The sequence below is a fragment of the Phaenicophaeus curvirostris genome, chromosome 2 (assembly GCF_032191515.1).
Source record: "Phaenicophaeus curvirostris isolate KB17595 chromosome 2, BPBGC_Pcur_1.0, whole genome shotgun sequence".
In the NCBI taxonomy this organism is placed as follows: Eukaryota; Metazoa; Chordata; class Aves; order Cuculiformes; family Cuculidae; genus Phaenicophaeus; species Phaenicophaeus curvirostris.
Window position 1 is genome coordinate 120,054,414 of NC_091393.1, and position 22,042 is coordinate 120,076,455.

Here is a 22,042-nt window from a genome sequence, read left to right on the forward strand (position 1 = left end):
TGGGTCTTTGAGCAATGTGATCCTGTAGAAGGTGTCCCTGGCCATAGCAGAGGGGATGGAACTGGTTGGGCTTTAAGGTTCCTTCCAACCCAAACCATTCTATCATTCTATGGTTCTATGCCCCAGAGGTGGGAGTTCGTGTTTAGCCCTGGATTCATACCAAAGGCTTCCCATTCTGTCCAGTAAAATGAAGAGAATTAGTCCTGTGCTGCCTCCAGGTCACCTCAGTGCTAGCCTGAACACAGCAGTGTAGACATGTTTAAGTTACACATTGGAATCCCATACCCTGGTAGCTCCAGACATAGAGAGACCCCTCTTCACTTTCAGAGGTATTGATGAAGTGGATCAGTGTGAACCACCGTAAGGTGAGAATTAATCTTCCTTAATAGCTTTGCATACATTTATGACAAGAAAATATATTGAAATCACCTATTAATAACAGTATTAATAGGATATGCAAGTAACAGCCTGGACAAACTCAGAATGAACTCACCACAACAACTGAGTATAAAAATTCAGGTCACTGTATCTAAACATCTATGGAATTCTTCTCATGTGCAATTGCCTAGAACAGGCTGTCATCAAAAGCTGCCTGTTTGCATCTGCACAGATAGTTCTAGGCTGTTTGCATGATGCAGGGACTGAACAACCTTGAACTTGCACCACAAAGTAATCATGTCCAGGGTGGTGGCAAACAGCTATTTATCTCCTCCAAAGAGAGCCCTAGAAATGTCTGATGACCTGATTTTCATGCTTGGTTCTTCTTCAGAGATAGAGCAGATGGAAACTAAAGAATCTGAATTTCTCCAGGTGACCGAGACCTGTGGTTCTGCATCACAGCTCACATCCACCTGCCCTCCTGGGAAGCTGCTGTGGCCAACGCAGCCAGCAGAGCCCCTCTTTGGGGATGTCTGTCAGTGTGAAGAGTCCTTCATCATCTTACCCCTACTAGAAGTTTGGTTTTGCTTGGAAGCACAGGGTTTGTAGTCAGCCCTTCTCAGTCTCACAAATACTCCTAGGGTAAATGCTGAATTTCAGCATTGCGCACCTCTAATTTGGGTTTGAATCTCGCTAACTTACTGGTTTGGGTGAAATCCAACTGCTAGTGAACCACCTCATGCCAAGACCTCTCCTCTGGAGCTCAGGTTTAGTCTGGCTGTGTTAAGACTTTCTTGGCCTCCAAACTGGAGTGGGAATACTTCTGGATTGCTCATCCTCTGAGCTGCTCCCTGACACTGTCTGGGACAACACTAGCTGCTGCAGATCACATCCCTGCCAACAAATTCAGGGTGGGCATTTGAGTTTCAACTGTGCCCATGCTCTCTGACTTTCCTAACAGAGAAAATCTTCACAGGAATAACCCAGGGAAAAGCACTTGAGCTTACGCAGACTTGACTCTGCATCCTCAGCACCAGCTGTAGGTTGTTGCCAGTGTCATGGGATGCACTGTGCTATAAAGGGGCAACTACAGTCCACAGCTGTCCCCTTTAACCAGAGAAAAGTTTGGGGATGATGCACAGGATGATGTAACTGGAGGGTTCTGCCCTGTCCAAAGAGTGTAAGCAGAAGGACGTGAGCTGGCAATGTGCACTCACAGCCTAGAAAGCAAACCGTACCCTGGGTTGCATCAAAAGCAGCGTGGCCAACAGGTCAAGAGAGGGGAGTCTGCCCCTGTGCTCCGCTCCTGCGAGACCCTACCTCGTGTCCTGCATCCAGCTTCAGGGACCGCAACATGAGAAGAACATAGACCTGTTGAGGTGAGTTCAGAGAACGTCCACAAAAATGATCAGAGAACTGGATCACCTCTGCTTTGAGGACAGGCTGGAACAGTTGGGCTTGTTCAGGCTGGAGAAGGTTCCATGGAGACCTTATTGTGGTCTTTATGTACTTAAAGGGGGCTGATGAGAAAGATCTGGACAGATTTTTTTAGTAGGACTTGGAGCAACAGGACATGGGGGAACGGTTTTAAACTAAAAGAGGGGAAATTCAGACTAGGTATAAGGCAGAAGTTGTTTACACTGAGGGTGTTGAGACAGTGGCATAGGTTGTCCAGAAAGGTGGTCAATGCCCCATCCTTGGAAGCATTCAAAGTCAGGTTGGACAAGGCTCTAAGCAACCTGATCTATTTGAAGATGTCCCTGCTCATTGCAGGGGGGTCGGACTAGATGGGCTTTAAAAGATCCCTTCCCACCCAAATCACTCTGTGATTCTATGGAACGCTCAGGTTGCAGCACAGGCTGGGACTCACATATGAAAGAAAAAGTGGTTGCAGACCAAAACAGGGGTTTGCATTGACACATTTGGTTCTGCCATGTGCTCCGAGCAGGCAACACAGCCTGAAACTCAAGAGCCCCGATCATCACAGAGGAGCAGCCAAAGCACTGGGGAACCTGCGAGGGGAAATAATAAAGCAGAAGAAAGGCGACAACTCAGCTGTGCTGGAGCTGATGGAGGGAGCTGGGAAAGCTCCTCTCAGGGCTTGGTAACAGGGATGTGCATGCTTGGAAACATCCAAAACTGACACATGATGCTGTGTAATGTAACATGACGCTGGTAGTGATGCATTCTGAGCATGTGGGAAGAAAGGGTAGAGGAGTTTGTGAGAGGAGCGTGGGGAAGATGCTGACCACAGGGCTACATCCTGCATGGACAGGGAGCTGCTCCAGTGGAAAGGGCAGTCGTGATTTGGATCATTGGTGCGGCGCGGAGCGTCCCTGGGAGCAGGGCTGCTCCTTCACCCTGCTTTCTCCAAACCCAAGGACACAGGGCGAGTGCACGGTGCATAGGGGGGTCTCCGGAGGTGGGGGGCTGACCGGAGAGGCTGCGCTTTGGGGTGCGGCACCGGCACAGTGGGAGATGACTCTTGTGGGATGCAGCCTCTAGTGTTGTCCTTTTCCTGGATAACTCCGCTCCCTGCCCAAAGTGGAAACCCCACGGGCTCCAAACTGGGGCTCCGCTCGCTGCCCAAAGTGGGGATCCCACTTGCTACAAACTGGGACACTCTCCCTGTCCAAAGTGGGGATCCCCCCACTCCAAACTGGGACCGTCTCCTTACTCAAAGTGGGGAACCCCCTGCTCCAAACTGGGACCCTTTCCCTGCCCAAAGCAAGGATCCCCCCTGCTCCAAACTGTGATCTGCTCCCTGCCCAAAGCTGCGATCCCCCCACTCCAAACTGGGACCCTCTCCCAGCCCAAAGTGGGGATCCCCCTGCTTCAAACTGGGACCCCCTCCTAGCCCAAAGTGGGGATCCCCCTGCTCCAAACTGGGACCCCCTGCCAGCCCAAAGTGGGGATCCCTCTGCTCCAAATTGGGATCCTCTCCCAGCCCAAAGTGGGGATCCCCCTGCTCCAAACTGGGACCCCCTCCCAGCCCAAAGCGGGGATCCCCCTGCTCCAAACTGGGAACCCCTTGCTCCAAACTGGGAACCCCTCCCTGCTCGGTCGCAGCCCGGAGCTCCGCCTCCCCGCCCCTAAGCCCCAAGCCCCGCCCCCTCCCCAAGCTCCGCCCCTTAACCCGAATCACCTTCTCTCATTGGCTCATTTCCGATAAGGCCCCGCCCCCTCCCTCTGGCCCCGCCCTCCCTTCTCAGCCCCCCGCTCTTGTTGAGGTCGCGTCGTTTCCGGTTGAGGGGGGTGGGGTGGGGAGCGCGGATTGGGCCTGGCGGATCACGTGAGCGCCCGACATCCGGCTCAGGGCCGAGCAGCTTCCGGTCGGCACCGCTGTGCCGGGTGCTTCCCGGGAGCGGCGGGGCCGGGGGCTGCGGGGCGGCTCGTTGCGGCCTCTCTGGGGATCCCCGCCCGCTCCGACGGGCCCTCGCTGCTCTGCAGGGCCCCCCCCGCGTCTCCGCAGGCCGCCGACCCCCCTGCGAGGGCTTCAGCCTTGCCTGAGCCGGGCTGCGGTGTCCCCCAGCTCTCCGTTCCCTCCTCCTTCGCCCGCCCAGCCCCGGGACCGAGCTAGCTTTCTCTGTCGCGCCGGGAAAGGAGGTTACCCCTCGGGTTATGCCCCTGCCAGCCCTCGGTAGCACCGGGCAGGGCTGCCCGCGGGTTGCAGGCCGTGCTGAGCTCCTCCAAGCTTCACCCTGTCCCTGTTGCTGTCGGTGAGGTCGGACCCCTGTAACGATTGGTGGAGGCAGAGACCCTCCCGAGCCCCAGCGAGGATGGAGTTTGCAGAGCTGATCAAAACCCCTCGCGCCGACAACGTTGTCCTTCACCGCCCGTTCTACCTGGCCGTGGAGGGGACGCTCTGCTTGACGGGCCATCACCTCATTTTTTCTTCACGGCGTCAAGATAATGCCGAGGAGCTGTGGCTGCTGCACTCCAACATCGATTCCATTGAGAAAAGGTACGCCTCCCAGTTTTCCTGCCTACCTGTACCTGATCGTTTGTGCCTCATTATGGGTTAGAAAGTGGTTCTCAAGGCCTGGGCCTTTTCAAATCCAGGTGTGGAGCAGAGAAAGGGCAGTCAGCAGCAGCACGGGGCGGAATATTGAAACAGGCAGGTTGATTGTTATTCTCTTTGGATGCTGGTATTGGACTGTTACACCTTAAGATTTTTTTTGTTATATATAGAGTATGAATTTTTCTGTTTAAGCACCTTTGTCAGCACCGTTCTCTGTTAATCGTTCTATGGATTTCATCAGTAGCTCCTCAAATGCCGCTGGTGAAGGGGCTGGAGAACAGGCCTTATGAGGAGCGGCTGAGAGAGCTGGGGGTGTTTAGCCTGGAGAAGAGGAGGCTGAGAGGAGACCTCATTGCTCTCTACAACTACCTGAAAGGAGGTTGTAGAGAGGAGGGTGCTGGGCTCTTCTCCCAAGTGACAGGGGACAGGACGAGAGGGAATGGCCTCAAGCTCTGCCAGGGGAGATTTAGGCTGGTCATTAGGAAAAAATATTTCACAGGAAGGGTCATTGGGCACTGGCAGAGGCTGCCCAGGGAGGGGGTTGAGTCACTTTCCCTGGAGGTGTTTAAGGGATGGGTGGACGAGGTGCTAAGGGGCATGGTTTAGTGTTTGATAGGAATGGTTGGATTGGATGATCCGGTGGGTCTCTTCCAACCTGGTGATTCTGTGATTCTATGATTTTATGATAAAAGCTGCATCTCTACCATCATTCAATAGAGAGGAAAGTCGAGGCACTGATGAAGCGATTTGTTTTGGTTCACCCAGCACAACTGATGGCAGAAGTGAACTCCAAACTCTCTCAGTCTTATCCAGTCTCCTACTGCTTGGCAGCATCACTCCCTGACTTCCCAAACTCCTCATGGCAATCAGATATCCTCTAGCAGAATATTGCTTATGGGAATGATGTGGTGAAGCTGAATTGTGGCTGCAGCAGTCCGATTTATTTTTGCCAACCCCTTTTTGTTGTAGGGAGTTTGGAGATGAATCTTTGCACCATCACTTCTTTCTGCTTTATGTATAATCATTACCCATCATGCTTCCCTTGCTGAGTGGCAGTCCCGTCTCATCTGGGCATTGTCTTCTGCTTCTTCACCTTGGTCCTTTTCCACTTGGCTTGTAATACTTTAATTTTTTTGTTAATTACAAAGTCAGCTCCATTTTTTTCCTCACCTTTTAAAGCAACACCGGAGGATACATTTCCTTTCAGCCAACAACACTAGGAAAATCAAACAGCAGCAGTTAAAAAAATAGGTTCTGTTAGAATCTGGGAATAGGTGAAGTATTGGATGCTGATTTTTGTTCCTGTGTTCCTGATTTCTCTGAGCATTTCTGAGATGCTGCGTCTTGGCCTGAGGGTGGAGAGGAACTGAGCAATGGGCACCTCAGGAAATCTGCTCCCGTCTTCTACTGCTCAGTCATCATGGCAGTTTGGCATCATTCTCCTTACTGCTTGTACTATACCAGCCGTATCTCTGTTCTGAAAATTATTATCTACAAGCTCTTCTTTCTTTATGAGCTTAGTTTCAGTCACAATGTAAATTAAAATGAAATGAGCAGGGGTCGTTATGGTGAGTGAGTGGTGTGTTGCTAGTTTAGTGCATGATTTATAGTGGAGATGGCCACGTCTGCAGATGCTCTCAGCCCATATTGTCAGCCCTGGCTTCTAGAAGGTTTCTAGAGTAGACATTTAGACATGAGGTGCTAAGGGGCATGGTTTAGTGTTTGATAGGAATGGTTGGACTCGATGATCCGGTGGGTCTCTTCCAACCTGGTTATTCTATGATTCTATGATTTCCCTCCCTGAGAGCAGCTTTCTGTGAATGTAACAGCAGTGAAACGTTGCTATAGGAAAGGATAAGAGTGTGCTCTTCTCAGGGCTGGAGAGAGTGGAATAACAAGGCTCCTAAACCACCAAAGGCTGTAAAACGGTCCAGTTTCACACTGCTTTGGGTTATTAGTGCACAACAACTGTGACATTGTGCCAGATTCATAAATTCATCCATGATATGTGTCTTTTTTTACAAAGCAGTGTTTTCCCTAATTATCAGATGGTCACCAAATTGCTGCTTAATTTCTTGTAGCTGTTGAAGCAACTTAACTCTGGCCTGTAGTTTTTGAGAAGTGGATCAGTTTCTAGTGATCTCTTGTGGTGTTTTTGCTTAAAGAAACGTGGAGAGGAAGTGTAGTGAGGCACTGTTACTACATTGGGATTGGTGAGATGACACTGCAACAAGGGCAAACGATGCACAGACTGTCTGCTGGAGCTGCAGAACTCTCCTGTCACAACGCCTATAGTTCTTCCTCCAGTGCTACGGAAATTAGAATTGGTTGGAATTGTAGAATGGTTTGGATCGGAAAGGACCTTAAAGAACATCCAGTTGCAACCCCTTCTGCCGCAGGCATGTTCATCTCCCACTAGATCAGGTTGCTCAAATTCAACCTGGCCTTGAACACGTCCAGTGATGGGGAATCTATAGCTTCTGTGGGCGAGCTGTGCCAGAGCCTCAAAGAATTTCTTCCCAATATCTAATCTAAATCTTCCCTTTTCCAATTTAAACCCATTCCGTCTTGTCCTATCACTACATGTCCTTGTAAAAAGCCCCTTCTCAGCTTTCCTGTAGGCCCCCTTCTGGTACTAGAAGGCAACTATAAGATCTCCCTGGAGCCTTCTCTTCTGTAGGTTGAACCCCAACTCTTGCAGCCTGTCCTCATTGCAGGGGTCCTCCAGGGCTCAGATCATCGTTGTGGCCCTCCTCTGGACCTGTTCCAACAGTTCCTTCTCCTTCTTGTGTTGCGAATTCCATAACTAGACACAGTACTCCAGGTGGGGTCTCATGAACGCATAGCAGGGAGAGGGAATCGCCTCCCTTGATGGGCTGACTCTGCTTCTTTTGATGCAACCCAGGATGTGGTTGGCCTTTTAGGTTCCAAGCACACATTACTGGCTCACGGTTCTGTGTGTTAACCTGTGCCTGCGCAGGAGGAATGGAAGATGACCTTTCAGCTGTAATAATAATTCTAAAAGGAATTAGCACAAGTGAAGCAAATCGGTTAGTGAAAGGTCTCCTGGAGCAGGTGCAGCTCTAGTCTAACTGCAAATTCAGCTGCGATGGGCTGAAGCTTGGTCCTCAGACCTTGCCTCCTGCTGTGTCTTGCATCCCCCTTTGTTGCTGCAAGTGCTGCCATGGTGTGTGTGGGGACGCAGTGGCTTTTCCTTAGTTCACTGATTTATGAATTAAAATCTGCAGCATTTCTGTGAATGCTGGAGGCGAGTTAACACAAAGGAAACGTTCAGCTTCTGTTTGGGCATCTTCCGTCTTTCAGATGCGTAAGGAAGACTGGAGAGGGCGTCTGTGTGCTGTGTTTGTGATGTTGAAAGTTTTTCTGAGTTGACCTGTGCTGTAGGAGCAGTGATGAGACCTTAACCTCTCTGAGGTCTGCAAAGCAAATGTCTATGTGGGATTGCAGGTATTGGAAAGCAATAAAATCCAAGGAGTATAATGTATCCAGACTGAAATGTCATTATGATAATTAAATCAACTCAAATGATTTTTGCAGTCCTCAAAGTTTCAACACGTTGCCCTAATGAAACTGGAAACTTGCAGCTGAAGCTTCCGGTACTGTCAGAATATACCTGAGCAAATACCTTTTCGTTCATGTTTTAAAGCAAAGTTGTGAGGAAAACTTTTCCTTTTCTATCTTGCAATACTTCCACTCACTGCTGTATCACAAGGATGGAATTAAAGAAGCGGAGCACAACTTACAAATATTAAATAGAGGGGAGCTTCTGTTATTTTGAAAGATACTGCAGACAAATCACTACTAAAGGAATTTTGTAGGCATATGTTGTGGGAAGAGCTGCCTTAGCAGCTCATCGTGCTGTAGCAGATCCTGTTCATAAGAGACTCTTTCTTCATGTCTTGCTGTAGGTTTGTGGGCTCGTTGGGCACCATCATTATAAAATGCAAAGATCTGCGAATTATCCAGCTGGACATACCTGGGATGGAGGAGTGTTTGAACATTGCTAGCTCTATTGAGGTAAGAATTCATAAAGATAAGTAACACATAAGTGCTCATGTGTTGATCAGACCTCAACCTCCACAGCTTTTTTCTAGTTATGCTTATGAAGGTTTTTGTTGTTGTTCAGGAAGGCAAATGAGGATTGACATATTTCCTTGCAATTGTTAAAATATTGATTGTAGGTGTCTATAAAATAAAAAAGGCCAATCACATCAGTTCTTGTTCCAATATCTTGTAATATAGCATTTAGGAAAATGAAGCTCAGCTTCATTATGCTGGAGCATGAGGAGGAAAAACTGAATCAGATTGCGTTTCCTGTGTATCACCCAGCATTAAATGACTGAGTTTAAGCTTTGTTGTTAGTAATTAAGTAAATGCTATGTGGGATGTGTCCCATTAATTAGACCTGTTTGCTGTGTGCCTTTCTCACCCCTAATGTGCTATTACATGGTGTAGCCTGCAGAAACGGTGCTGCGTGCAGGGGTTAGATGCAGTTTGTGCTACTGTATTTTATGTATGTTACCATACCCCCCAGCTAACTCAGTATTTCTAGCTTTGTAGCTGTATATTTTTGGGTGCCTTAAGTTGGCATCACCAATATAACAGCAAAACACTTTTTGCTGTATGTGAGAGGTGGGCCTGTGTGAACCTCATGAAGTTCAACAAGGCCAAGTGCAAGATCCTGCACCCTGCTCAGGGCAATCCCTAGTACAAATACAGGCTAGGTGGAGGATGGATTGAGAGAAGGACTTAGAGTGCTAGTGAATGAGGAGCTCGACAGGAGCCAGAAGTGTGCTCTTGCAGCCCAGAAAGCCAGCCATATCCTGGACTGCATCAACAGAAGTGTGAACAGCAGGACGAGCAAGGAGATTCTGCCCTTCTCTCTTCTTGTGAGACTCCACGTGGAGTCCTGCATTCACTTCTGGAGTCCTCAGCACACGAAAGACATGAAGCTGTTAGAGCAGTTCTGGAGGAGGCCATGAAGGTGATCTGAGGGCTGGTGCACCTCCCATACAAGGAAAGGCTGAGAGAGTTGGTGTTCTTCAGTCTAGAGAAGGGAAGGCTGCTGGGATACCTTATAGTAGTCTTCCAGTACTGAAAGGAGGCCTACAGAGAAGCTGAAGAGGGGCTTTTTATTGGGGAGTTCAGGGACAGGACAAGAGAGAATGGTTTTAAGGTGGAAGAGGGGAGATTTAGAATGAGATATGTGGAAGAAACTTTTTCCTGTTAGGGTGGTGAGGCACTGGCACAGGTTGCCCAGGGAAGCTGTGGATGCCTCATCCCTGCAGGTTTTCAAGGCCAGGTTCGATGAAGCTTTGAACAACCTGATTCAGTGGAAGATGTCCCCACCCATGGCAGGGTTTTTTTTGGAACTGGATTATCTTTGAAGCCCCTTCCACACCAAACCTTTTTATGTTTCTGTGATTGTTTTTTTTTTAATAAAACAGCAGTTTAAATTAAGTAGCTGTTTATTTCTCTCATCCACACAGGCGCTTTCCACCTTGGATTCTGTTACTCTCATGTATCCCTTCTTCTACCGGCCAATGTTTGAAATCATTGAAGATGGCTGGCGCTCTTTTCTGCCTGACCAAGAATTTGAGCTCCTTAGTTCGGTGGTAAGTTGCATCTTCAGGATTTGCAGACACTTGGATGTACTTGTGAGAGTATAATAGTTTGAAATATTTAATCCAGTAGCTTCTGGACTGGAAAGCCTGGATGGTAATAATAGTTGGGTGAAGAGTGCACAGTGTTCAAATATTCACTCCGTGAACGTCAGGCATTTCTGTTTATTTGCTGAAATATTTCCTGTGCAGCACTTGTGTTTTACCTTCTACAAATGGGGTTGTGAGGTCTGTTTAAAAGTTTTCTGGAAGCATGGGAATTTAGGAGATGCTTTTGTTCTTTCGATGGCCCTCCTCATTGTAAGAATGGATTTAAAATTGCTAAGGGTTTCTTAGCTCTCTAGGATGATGGCAGTAGATAAAGATGCCTGATTTAAAACCCTCTTCACCCTAGTCCATACTGGGGAGATATTGGGAATGTTCAGACAGCCGGGAATTTCTGGTCATGTTCTTCCAAGAGCAGTTAGCACACGTTGATGATATTTTGGTACCTGCAGGGTAGGAATCGTTCTTGTGGCATTGCCTGTTGTATCTGTTATCCTAACTTCATTTTAGGATGTTGAATGTGATGCAGTGGTAAGTGGCTTGGTTGCAGGAGCCTACCTAGTGCCTTGGGTTAGCGTCTTTGTGTTCCGTGTCTTTGTTTCACAGTGTAAATGTGCACTTGCTGCATCATCTTGGGGTTTTGAGACTACATCCATTAGTACAGAGTCAAGGAATATTGATTTTTTTTTCTTTGATCTGCAGCCCAGCTTCTTTGCAGCATCTGTTGCTTCCTGTTTATGACTAATAACTGGATGATACGATTAGCTTGACCAGATTAATATGATGAAATCACTAGGAGATTACAGGAATTCAGGGATCTTTCTATTTTTGTCTCTTAATTGGAGGACTCATACACGTCCAATCTTCATCTGCTGTCAAAAGACATACCAACTCACCTATACAATAACTAGCACCACAGTTTTGGTTTTAATTACAGCTGGAGAAGGCAAATGTGATCAAAGTGCTTTCCTGTTTGGAGGCAAAGCAGCAGATGCTTTCGTAGCTCAGCTGAGGAAACTTGCAGGCTTTTCAATGAGAATCAGAAGGGAAGAAGCTGAAGTGCTGTCTGGTAAGACGGGAGGAGTGTGGGAGCAGGATTGCAGGCAGCAGAAGGAAATTCCTCAGAGCTCAGTGAAAGATTGCAGGAGATGGTTGTGCTTCTGTTCATGTTTTGCTTTCTACGTGTAGCTGAAATTCTTTGTAGATGAAAGGAGTTGAATCATGGTGGTTGTACTATTTGCCACCACGCAGATGCAGGTGCTAACACAAATCCATTGATATGCTGTTTTTTTCTCTTTCAGAGGTTTAAAATTGCACTGATATCATATTTGGGGATCTCTTGGCTTTCTGAACATCTGCTCCTTGGAAGGTTTACATTTAAAAAACTTATTACGTTATAGCGCTACATTTCAAGGGCAATAATTAATCACTTTACAATAAGCTTCCCTGATAGCAGTTGATTTAATTGTTGGCTTTTAAACCAAAACTTCTGGTGTAACTCCTTTTTAATGAAATGGTAGCAAAAGCCACTTTCAAATGATTTGCATTTCCCAAAAAAAAAGATAAGTATCTCATTGACCAAATATTTCCTGTTCTGTAATTAACCTTCTTATCTGAAGGCTGACTTATATATTTTTTTTTTTTCCAAAAAGTCAGATGAGTGGAATTCAGAAGGTTACCTCCTTTTCCATTAAATTATCCACCTGGATCTGCTATGTTTTACCCTCCCCAGTATGGTGCCCAAAACCACACACAGTACTTATGTAAGAGTTAACCCTGCACTGAGTACTAAGAAAATACTTCTGACTAGTTTCTTTTTTCTTCAGAGTCCTCTCCTCCGTGTTCTGTTCATCCCCCAGTCCTTTGCTTTTTCCAGCCTTAACTGGAATTAGGTTTTTCTCTGATTCCCTATAGTACCGATCTCTTGCTGGGAGAAGTAAATGTTAACTTCTTGCTCTCTTGAGTGTCATGCAGCATATTTATCTGGTGATGCCTGAAGTTGAGGTCCACCTCTTCCCCTTCACTGCAGTCCTTGCTGCTTCCTCTGTCTATATCTGCTGCTGCACATGGGTGAATTGCTGCTACTTTGCTCTTCCAGTTACTAATGGCAATTTTTTCTTCCGAATTGAGGATGTATCCCAAGCAAAAGCCAAGGAGAGACTTGTGCTCTTGGGTTTTCTAATCATCTGATTCCTCTTGGAGTATCTTTTAGCAGTCCGAAGCTGGCATTGCAGAGGTTAACTGGATCTCTGCAGAAGTAGCTGTGCTACTGAAGACAAATGGTGCTAATTGCTCCTCCTCCTTCCCACATAGCAGTAAATTGTAACTGGATGACATAACAGTATCATCTGTCTCATGTTATAAACAGTGAGGAGAGGAGATTATGGGCAGAGTTAAATTACCAGAGCTGAGAGATAAATCAGGCCGATACTCTTCCATTCCTTTTCATGCCGGCAATATCAGAGACAGACGGTCTCTCAAAAAGCACAGCACAGTTCTGATTTTTGCCTTTTCTGCATTCTCTGTGGCCTTAAGGTATTTATCAGCTCCCTTCTTTATCCACGGGTCGTTGTTTCATTGTAAACAAATCACACGCAGTCATATGAAATCTGCTGTAATTTGACATAGACACCCCAAAAAGCTATAAAAAATCCCATTGTTAGTGCATTAAAAGCATGAGCTGTGACTAGCCAGCCTCCTTTATGTGATCCAGACCTGCTTTCATCCCTGCCTATGATGATATTGCTGGAGGCAAATTAACTTGGCATCTGGGAGAACCTCTGCTTTTTATAAAATGCAGATGTTCAGAGAGGCTGTTTTGAGGCTAATGAATAATGAAATAAGCTTACAACGGGGATGGTGCAAGACTCTGGATAGGCCACTGAACACAGGTAGCAGTTGCTGGTTTTGATGACTTCCCACAGCATCTTAGGGTGCCACCAAAAAGGACAATTTTGCTGTCTCTTATGCTTCACAGCCCATGCCTTGGATCTACTGATGAGGAAATAGTGTTCTGAATCAGATCGGCTTGTTCATCTGATGGAAAGACTTCAATTGCCAGAAAATCTTTCTAAATTGATTCTAGTTTTCCATTGGACCAATCTGATTATATAACCAGGTGCCAGTCAGAACGTGTAAGGCAAGAGGTACCAAGCCTCTGGAAGAAGGGAAAGAGTAAAAGAGATGTACTCCTAATCAGAGCTGGTTAATTAATACATGCTAAGCCAGCCTTCCTGAATTGATGTGAGTTCTGTGTATTCTGTTACTATATAATTTAATTGTGCTCTTCTCTTACTTCCTACGATTCCTACTTTATCCCTCTACGTTTTTGTCTAGGTGAAACTTCCCTTGAACACAAATGAGAAGAGTTTTTTATGGCATCTGTATAAGCTTCCTGCCTGCTGCAGTGGCATGTAAAGGCTTCCCAGTCTGTACCAAAAATGGTACTTAACAACTTTTTTGCCTCAGTCTTCACTGACGACTGCTCTCCTCACCCCTTCTGGGTCACAGGAAAACAGGATGGTGACCGGGGGGGTAAACCCCTTCCTGCTGTAGAGTAGTATCAGGTTTGTGACCACCTAAGGAATCTGAACATATATAAATCTATGGGACCTGATGAGATGCATCTCAGAGCCCTGAGGGAATTGGCAGATGTGGTTGCCAAACCACTCTCCATGATATTTGAAAAGTCATGGCAGTCAGAAGTCCCTGGTGACTGGAAGAAGGGTGGCATTGTGCCCATTTTTTAAAAAAGGGCAAAAAAGATGACCCTGCAAACTACCGACCTGTCAGCCTCACCTTTGTGCCTGGGAAGATCATGGAACAGATCCTCCTAGAAGCTATTGCTAAAGCGTGTGGAGGTGATTAATGGCAGCCAGTACGGCTTCACCAGGGGCAAACCCTGTATGACCAACTTAGTGGCTTTCTATGATGGGGTAACGGCAGCAGTGGACACAGGTAGACCAGCAGATGTGATCTATTTAGACTTCTTTAAAGCCTTTGACACAGTCGCCCATAACATCCTCCTCTCTAAACTGGAGAGATACGGATTTGATGGGTGGACGGTACAGTGGATGAGAAACTGGTTGGAGGGTCGTATTCAGAGAGTAGTGGTCAATGGCTCAAAGTCCAGATGGAGATCTGTGACAAGTGGTGTTTCCCAGTGGTCCGTACTGGGACCAGTGCTGTTTAATATCTTCATCAATGATATTGACAGTGAGATTGAGTGCACCCTCAGCAGGTTTGCAGATGACACCAAGCTGAGTGGTGTAGTTGCCGCACCGGAGGGACGGGATGTCATCCAGAGGAGCCTGGACAGGCTGGAGAAGTGGGGCTGTGAGAACCTCATGAGGTTCAACAGGGCCAAGTACAAGGTCCTACACCTGGATCGGGGCAATCCCCAATTTCAGTACAGGATGGGGATGACATGATTGAGAGCAGCCCTGCAGAGAAGGACTTAGGGGTGCTGGTTGATGAGAAGCTCGACATGAGTCAGTAATGTGCACTCACAGCCCAGCAGGCCAAGTGTGTCCTTGGCTGCTTCGAAGAAGCGTGACCAGCAGGTCAAGGGAGGTGATTCTTCCTCCCTGTTGCCTCTTGTGAGATGTCATCTGGAGTATTGTGTCCACTTCTGTAATCCTCAACATAAGAAGAATGTGGAACTGTTGGAACGGGTGCAGAAAGGCTACAAAGATGATCCGAGGGCTGGAATACCTTCCGTATGAGGACAGGCAGAGAGAGTTGGGGTTGTTCAGCCTGGACAGGAGAAGGCTCGGAGAAGATCTTATAGCAACCTTCCAGTACCTGAAGGGAACCTACAAGAAAGCTGGCGAGGGACAGTTTACAAAGGTTTGTAGTGATAGGACTAGGGTCAATGGGTATAAACTGGAGAGGGGCACATTTAGACTAGACATTAGGAAGAATTTCTTCACTATGAGAGTGGTGAGGCACTGGCACAGGTTGCCCAGGGAAGTCGTGGCTGCCACATCCCTGGAGGTGTTCAAGGCCAGGTTGAATGGGGCCTTGGGCAGCCTGGTCTAGTAGGATGTCCCTGCACGTGGCAAGGGTTTTGGAACTAGGTGATGTCTAAGGTCCCTTCAGACTTGAACTGTTCTATGATTCTATGGTTTAGTAGCCATGTTGGGTTGACGTTCAGACTTGATAATCTGAGAGGTCTTTTCCAATATTAATGATTCTATGATCAAGGTCTTTTTTGCTGTCTCACACCTGTGTCACATTAGCGCATAGGAACTAAAGGAAAAAAGATGCCGTGATTGCAACTGGCTGTTCCTCCTCAAAAGGTTTTTATATTTCATTTTAACTTCTTTTTGTCTTGCGGGAGGTCCTGCAGGCAAATTTGACTGCCATTCTGCTGCTGTTTTTTTTAAGAATGTAATGCTGCTTTTAAAATCAAAGCATGTTGTAGAGGCTTCTGGGGTTTTTTCCCTAACAAAGTTCTGTCAGCAGATTTTTTTGGCTATAAGAAATACAGGGTAAGGATGCACTGCTTGAAGATGCAGCCCAGCCAACCCACTATCCTGCTATTGAGGACCATGAGCTCAGTTCCCTGCCAAACTTTAGGGAAGATTCTGCTGTGTATTATGTGCCTCTGTGCAAAATATATTTCTGTCTGTCATTTGATGTATCTGGATGGTGTCCTTAACCAGGCAGTGGTGTGGTCCCATCCCAGAAGCAGCAAGCCCTCTGTGAAGTCTGGGCTTGTCCAAGGCTGCAGTTAGGATAACATCAGTTCTTCCAGCCTGGACTTCAGTAAGTGAGGACTCCTTGTCAGTGAGGCTTCTTGTTGACCTTTGGTTTTGCATGAGATAGAATCAATGTCCTGTGCCTGACCCTGGCTATCAGGTAGCCTGAGCTTTTGCGCCAAGGGCTTGTAAGGGATGCAGGGTGCCAATATCCAGTACTTCTTTCACAAGTGTTCGGCTGTTGGAAGCAAAAAAATTATATAACAGGAGTTCACTATGAGACTTCTATGCTTAGATTCTGTGCTGGTTCCAGGAGGTGCTTTTGGAGGAGCAGCTGTAGTAGTTTACGTAAAGCAGAGCCTCTAGAAAAGAACTGAGCTGGAATGTTACACTGCAATTTTATCCTTAAAGCAGCTTTGTCATCTGGAGTTGGTGGATGTTCTCACTGTTCTTGGCCACCTTTGTCTTGTGGGCAGTGTTACTAAGTCTGCTCTCAGCACAGATAGAGGTACCTGCGTTGAAAGAAGCATGACCAGCAGGTAGAGGGAGGTGATTCTGCTCCTTTGCTCTTGTAAGACCTCACCTGGAGTCCTGCATTCAGTTCTGGAGTCCTCAACCCAAGAAGGACATGGATCTGTCAGAGTGAGTCCAGGGCAGGCTACAAAGATGATCAGAGGGCTGGAGCACCTCCCATATAAGGGCAGACTGAGACAGTTGGGATTGTTCAGCCTGGAGAAGAGATGACACCAGGGAGACCTTCTAGCTGCCTTCCAGTACTTAAAAGGGGCCTACAGAAAAGCTGAGGAGGGGCTCTTTATCAGGGAGTGCAGGGATGGAATGAAGGGGGAATGGTTTTAAGGTGGGAGAGGGGAGATTTAGAATGAGATATTAGGAAGAAACTTTTTCCTGTGAGGGTGGTGAGGCACTGGCACAGGTTACCCAGGGAAGTTGTGGATGCCCCAACCCTGCAGATTTTCAAGGCCAGGTTGGATGAGACTGTGAGCAACCTGATCCAGTTGGAAGTTGTCCTTCTCTGCCCATGGTAGGGGGCTTGGAATTGGATGATCTCTAAGGTCAGTTCCCACCCAAATGATTCTATGATTCTATGTACCTTCAAATACCTGTAATGAGACATCTGAGAGGTAGGGGATGAGGAGTGCACCGCAAGGAGTGGCCAGGTTTGTTGTTCTTCAGTAGCATCTCTTTAGCCATGTTTTGTTAGAGATGAGATACAGTCCTGGATTTGATCTGACAGATTAGCGCGGTTATGCTGTTGCAGGGAGTTTAATGTTCCCGGATGCGCAAAATTATTTATGCCAGCAGAGACAACTGAACTCTTATCTGTGATGCAGATGGAATGGATCACCAATATTACTTGGTTCGCGTGTGCTTCATTCTGAATATGCAAGTTTTGTTTCCCTAGTATGTTAACCTGTAATAGTAATCTCTGTTTTTTGACCCAAACCTCTGTGTTCTCCTTTTCAGACAGATGAATGGCGTCTAAGCTGCATCAATAAGGAATTCTCTGTCTGTCCCTCCTACCCTCCAGTTGTCATGGTCCCCAAATCCATCGATGATGAAGCGCTTCGGAAAGTTGCCATGTTTCGCCACGGCAGTCGCTTTCCAGTCCTCAGCTATTATCATAAGAAGAATGGGATGGTAAGCTACGTTTTAGTAACAGTTGTACCTGAAGGAGAATCTGCTCATTTAATGAAAAAACAACTTGTGCTATAGACTCAAGACAGTTCATGAGATGTTTGCTCCTTTTATTTTTCTACTTCTGAAGACCATAGTGTGAAACTGGTTCTGGGTGGTGGAATGAGTAATCTCCATGCAAGGAATTGCTATTAATCTGCTTGTTTGGGTGTGTATGTGGGTTTCTTGCAGCAGTAAGAGCAAGATGAGACTTGTAAAGCCACTGCTGGCACCCTTACTTGCTTTGTCTGCCAGGAGGCTTCATGTTTAAAGGATGGCAGAAACCACATTGCCCTGTCTCTGGGTGTCTCCTTCATAATAGTCTTGATGACAGCAAGCGTCCCCAGAGCCAGCACTGCTTCTGCTGTGTAACTGTTGAACGAGCAGTCAGAACAATCTGTTCTCCAAGCCTGTCAGTATAACATATTTAAAGGACTTGCGATTCTTGGTATTGCACAGACTTTACCACCTTTCTACAAGCCAAAACCCAACTGAGTGACTGATACACTATAATTGAGAAATGCGCTTTATGAAATCATTGAGTCGATTCCTTGTACCTCTTGCTGATGTAACCAGTTCTGCGAATGTTGGGATGTCCAACCTGCAACTTGTAAACTTGATCCAGGCTTCTGAGTCAAATGATCTACTGTGTTCTCACCTCCCGTTGCCAAGATTTGTAAGTCCTAAATTAGAGGACGTCTACCCTGACATAGCGTTACCTTTTATAGAATCACAGAATGGTTTGGCTTGGAAGGGACCTTAAAGGCCATCAAGTTCCAACTCCCCTGCCGTAGGCAGGGACACGTCTCACTAGACCAGGGCTGCCCAAGGCCCCATCCAGTCTGGCCTTGAACGCTTCCAGGGACTGGGCATCCACAACCTCCCTGGGCAACCTGTTCCAGTGTCTCACCACCCTCATCGTGAAAAATTCTTTCTAATGTCTAATTGAAATCTTCCCCCTTCCAATTTAAAGCCATTCAATCACTGCACTCCCTGATAAAGAGACACCACCCCCCACCAGCTTTCATGAAGGCCTCTTTCCAAGTACTGGAAGGCCATTATAAGGCCTCCCTGGAGCCCTCTCTTCTCCAGACGAGCTTCATAACAGTCACGCTTTGTGCTTTTCCTTAGCTTGAAAGAAGACCCTTGGAGGAAGATTTGTTCAATTATCTTTCTGAATTGCGTGCATTTGAAGTGCGAGGAATATAATAGCGTTTGGCTCAGAGTGCTTGAACTTGTGACAGTAATACTATCTGTCGTGTTGCTCCTCTTCTGGTTTTGAGTTCTTGAGTGTAGTTGGGATTGCTGACTGGCTGCCCTCACATTTTACTTATCATTTGAGGTGCTTTCTGAATTGAAAGGCATTTACTAAAGAGAAGTCTCAGCTTATAAATCTGCAGACCTAAGGTTTATTAGTCTACCCACTGGGTTAAACTGCACCTAAAAATCATCTTTTAAAACACTCAAGTCATTCATGTGTTAAAACAGAGCTGGGAAGAGACCTTAAATATGACAGTACTGAAAACGTTGGCTTAAAAGGAGTCATCAGCAGCAAGTCAGGTTGATGGCTCACAAAGGTGGTACTACAGGAATAAGTAAAAGGATAAAGCCTCTAAGATGATGTCTGTGGCTTAGAAAGTAGCCTCAACTCAGGGATTTCTAGTTTGTTTTTTATTTTTTTAAATAAATTCAGTCACAGAATTACAATGTGGTCAGGGTTTGAAGGCACCTTTGGTGATCATACAGTCCATGCCCCCTGTTAAAGGATCACCTGGAGCAGGTTGCACAGGAATGCATCCAGGTGGAGTTTGAATATCTCCTGAGGAGACTCCACAACATCTTGGACTTAAAAGAACTGTGAGGAGTTCATGTCAAGAGAGTATAGCAGCTGAAAAGAGAACTAGAGAGATGTTTCTGTACAACAGGCAGTGCAGGTCAGGACGTTTGTGTCCACGTGTGTATGGAACTTGAAGCAGATGGAATTAGGAGGAGCAGTGGAGTACAGCTGTGCTTCTGGTGCAGCTCCACAGAGAGGAGCTGGACATCCAGGAGAACCCCACTGAACTGATAGAGGAAGCTTTTTAAGTTTGAGTTATCTCATTACTGTAAGCATTCTTAAAATGATCTGAGCTTTTACGGAAAATAAGTATCATGTGTGAATTTCAGCAGCACGGTTATCTAGAGAGCTGCTCTTAATGCATGTGTTTGAGACCCAGTGATCTAATGCAACAATTTGCAGTCAGCGTTTACAGACCCCTAAGAAATCCTTTAGTGGAGAGGTGTCCTTTGCATAGTGAGTTTAAACCTCCAATTCTCGTACTGGAGCTCAAGCAATCAGTGGCTTTCAATCTTAAGTCTCTCTCTGCTTTCAGTACCTAATTCATGGTTATTTGTCCTCACAGGTCATGATGCGAAGTAGCCAGCCTCTTACAGGTACGAATGGGAGACGGTGTAAAGAGGACGAGAAGCTTATTAATGCCACACTGCGTCCTGGCAAGCGTGGCTACATCATTGATACGAGGTCCTTGAATGTTGCCCAGCAGGCCAGGGCCAAAGGAGGGGGCTTTGAACAAGAAGCACACTATCCCCAGTGGAGGAGGATTCATAAATGTATTGAGAGGTGGGTGAAACCACACAGTCCTTCCTGTGTGCTCAGCTTTTAGGCTTGCATTGGAAGGGCCATGCTAGCTTCATGGAGCATTTGCTTCTGTGAGAAGTGGCTGTGTATCTTGGTTCCTGTCAACAGGGTCATGTTCCTTTTTTTGGCAAAATTGGGGTATGTGGATGATAGTTATTTTGCTTTGAAAAGCTGTGTTTGGTTCCTTGTTCTGAACAACCCACTGCAGGTTTCAGACATCAGGCAATCTCCCTGTGCCATCTCTTTCTCTGACAATCTATAGCTGCACACCTGCATTCCTGTTTCCCTTTGCAGTAGCACGCAGGAATAAGCAAGTCCCTTGCCAGAAAAACTTTCCAGCTGCTCTTAAGCCTTAGTTTTGGGGAATCCTACTACATGGACATCGCGGAATGTTGTTGGAGCTATTGGAAAGCAGTCACTCCCCTCATCACCGTATAGGCCAGCTCTTAAGGTGTTAGTACAAGGAATTTCCTGGCTGTTGGTTTGAAGTGTTTGGGTTTGCTTCTAAAAAATTTTGTGTGGACTTAAATTTGATGTTGTTTCATAAAATGGTTTGGGTTGGCAGGGACCTGAGAGATCATCCAGTTCCAAACCCTCCTGCTATGGGCAGGGACACCTTCTACTGGATCGGGTTGCTCAAATCCTCATTCATCCTGGTCTTGAACATCTCCAGGGATGGATTATTTTACAGGTGGATGAAAGCATCAGATAGAGAGGAATGAATAAGCTACAATATATGAAGACTAAATATCTCATGCTATTATTATTTGGCTTTCTCATCTTTTCTGAGATATAGTCTGCTAGCTGCATCCTCTGTCAGACCTGAGGATAACGCTGGGATAAACATCATGTGGTGTTTGGTGCCCCTGAAAGGCATAGCATGAAACAAGACCAGAGAAGCATTCGTTTTTATCAGCTGCACACTGAATACCAGTTTTCCAGGGCTTGAAGACTTATTGCACCAGCTGCAGAACCAATACAAAATGCGCTCCCCTCTCTTGTTTTTTCTTACATTCTTGGAAGTTAACCAAACTAATCTTAGCGTGGTTCTACATTGAGAAGTTGAGTAGTTTAAAATTCTCCATTACAGTGGGGTTGTGTGTGGGGTTGTGTGATGGATGGCTTTCAGATTGTTGCAGCTCTACAGGTTAAAACTCCCCCAAAACTGCTGGTGTACAGAGAAAGAAGGTGCAGTGCTTCAGTCTTGGCTGACACTTGGTAATGTTCATGCCAGGTTGCAGCCACTCTTGTATTTGATAGCGGGAGTGAGACTACTGAAACACAGTTTACGTGGGAAGGGTGAGATACTCTGATAAACACACAGAGTTCAGGTAAGATAAGGAAAATTCTGTGCTGTTTTAATGCCTTATTGAAGCAATGTGTTTTGAAAGGTAAGAATCATAGAATCGTTTGGGTTAGAAGGGACCTTAAAGATCATCAAGTTCCAACCCTTCTGCCATTGGGGTTGGAACCAGACTCCTCAAGGCCACATCCAACCTGGCCTTGAACACTTCCAGGGAGAGAAGCATCCACAACTGCAGTAGTAAGAGACTGCTTATGTCCGAAGAATCATAGAATAACCAGGTTGGAAGAGACCCACTGGATCATCGAGTCCAACCATTCCTATCAAACACTAAACCACGTCCCTTAGCACCTCGTCCACCTGTGCCTTAAACACCTCCAGGGAAGGTGACTCAACCACCTCCCTAGGCAGCCTCTGCCAGTGCCCAATGACCCTTTCTGTGAAAAAAATTTTCCTAACTCCAAAGGGTAGCTATTCTGTTGGCAGGTAGCCCTGGCTCTGCATTACCAGTGAAAGCAGTTTGCTGGGTAGACATGACTTCCATAGGGTCATGCTTTCTGAAATGACTACTTATAAATTGTAGTGCTTTGTTTTCAGATCAGTGTATTTCTGTAACCA

The 22,042-nt window shown here is 46.4% G+C and overlaps 1 protein-coding gene across 1 annotated transcript in view; it reads left to right on the forward strand.

Moving 5' to 3' along the window:
* Positions 1–4,130: 4,130 nt before the first annotated feature.
* Positions 4,131–22,042, forward strand: part of MTMR9 (myotubularin related protein 9) — a 29,011-nt gene continuing 11,099 nt past the window's right edge. The window contains exons 1-5 of the mRNA XM_069850668.1: positions 4,131–4,342; positions 8,329–8,437; positions 9,910–10,035; positions 17,274–17,447; positions 19,886–20,103. Coding sequence (XP_069706769.1) covers positions 4,158–4,342; positions 8,329–8,437; positions 9,910–10,035; positions 17,274–17,447; positions 19,886–20,103 — 812 coding nt within the window. The 5' untranslated portion in view covers positions 4,131–4,157. The remainder of the gene's footprint in view (positions 4,343–8,328; positions 8,438–9,909; positions 10,036–17,273; positions 17,448–19,885; positions 20,104–22,042) is intronic.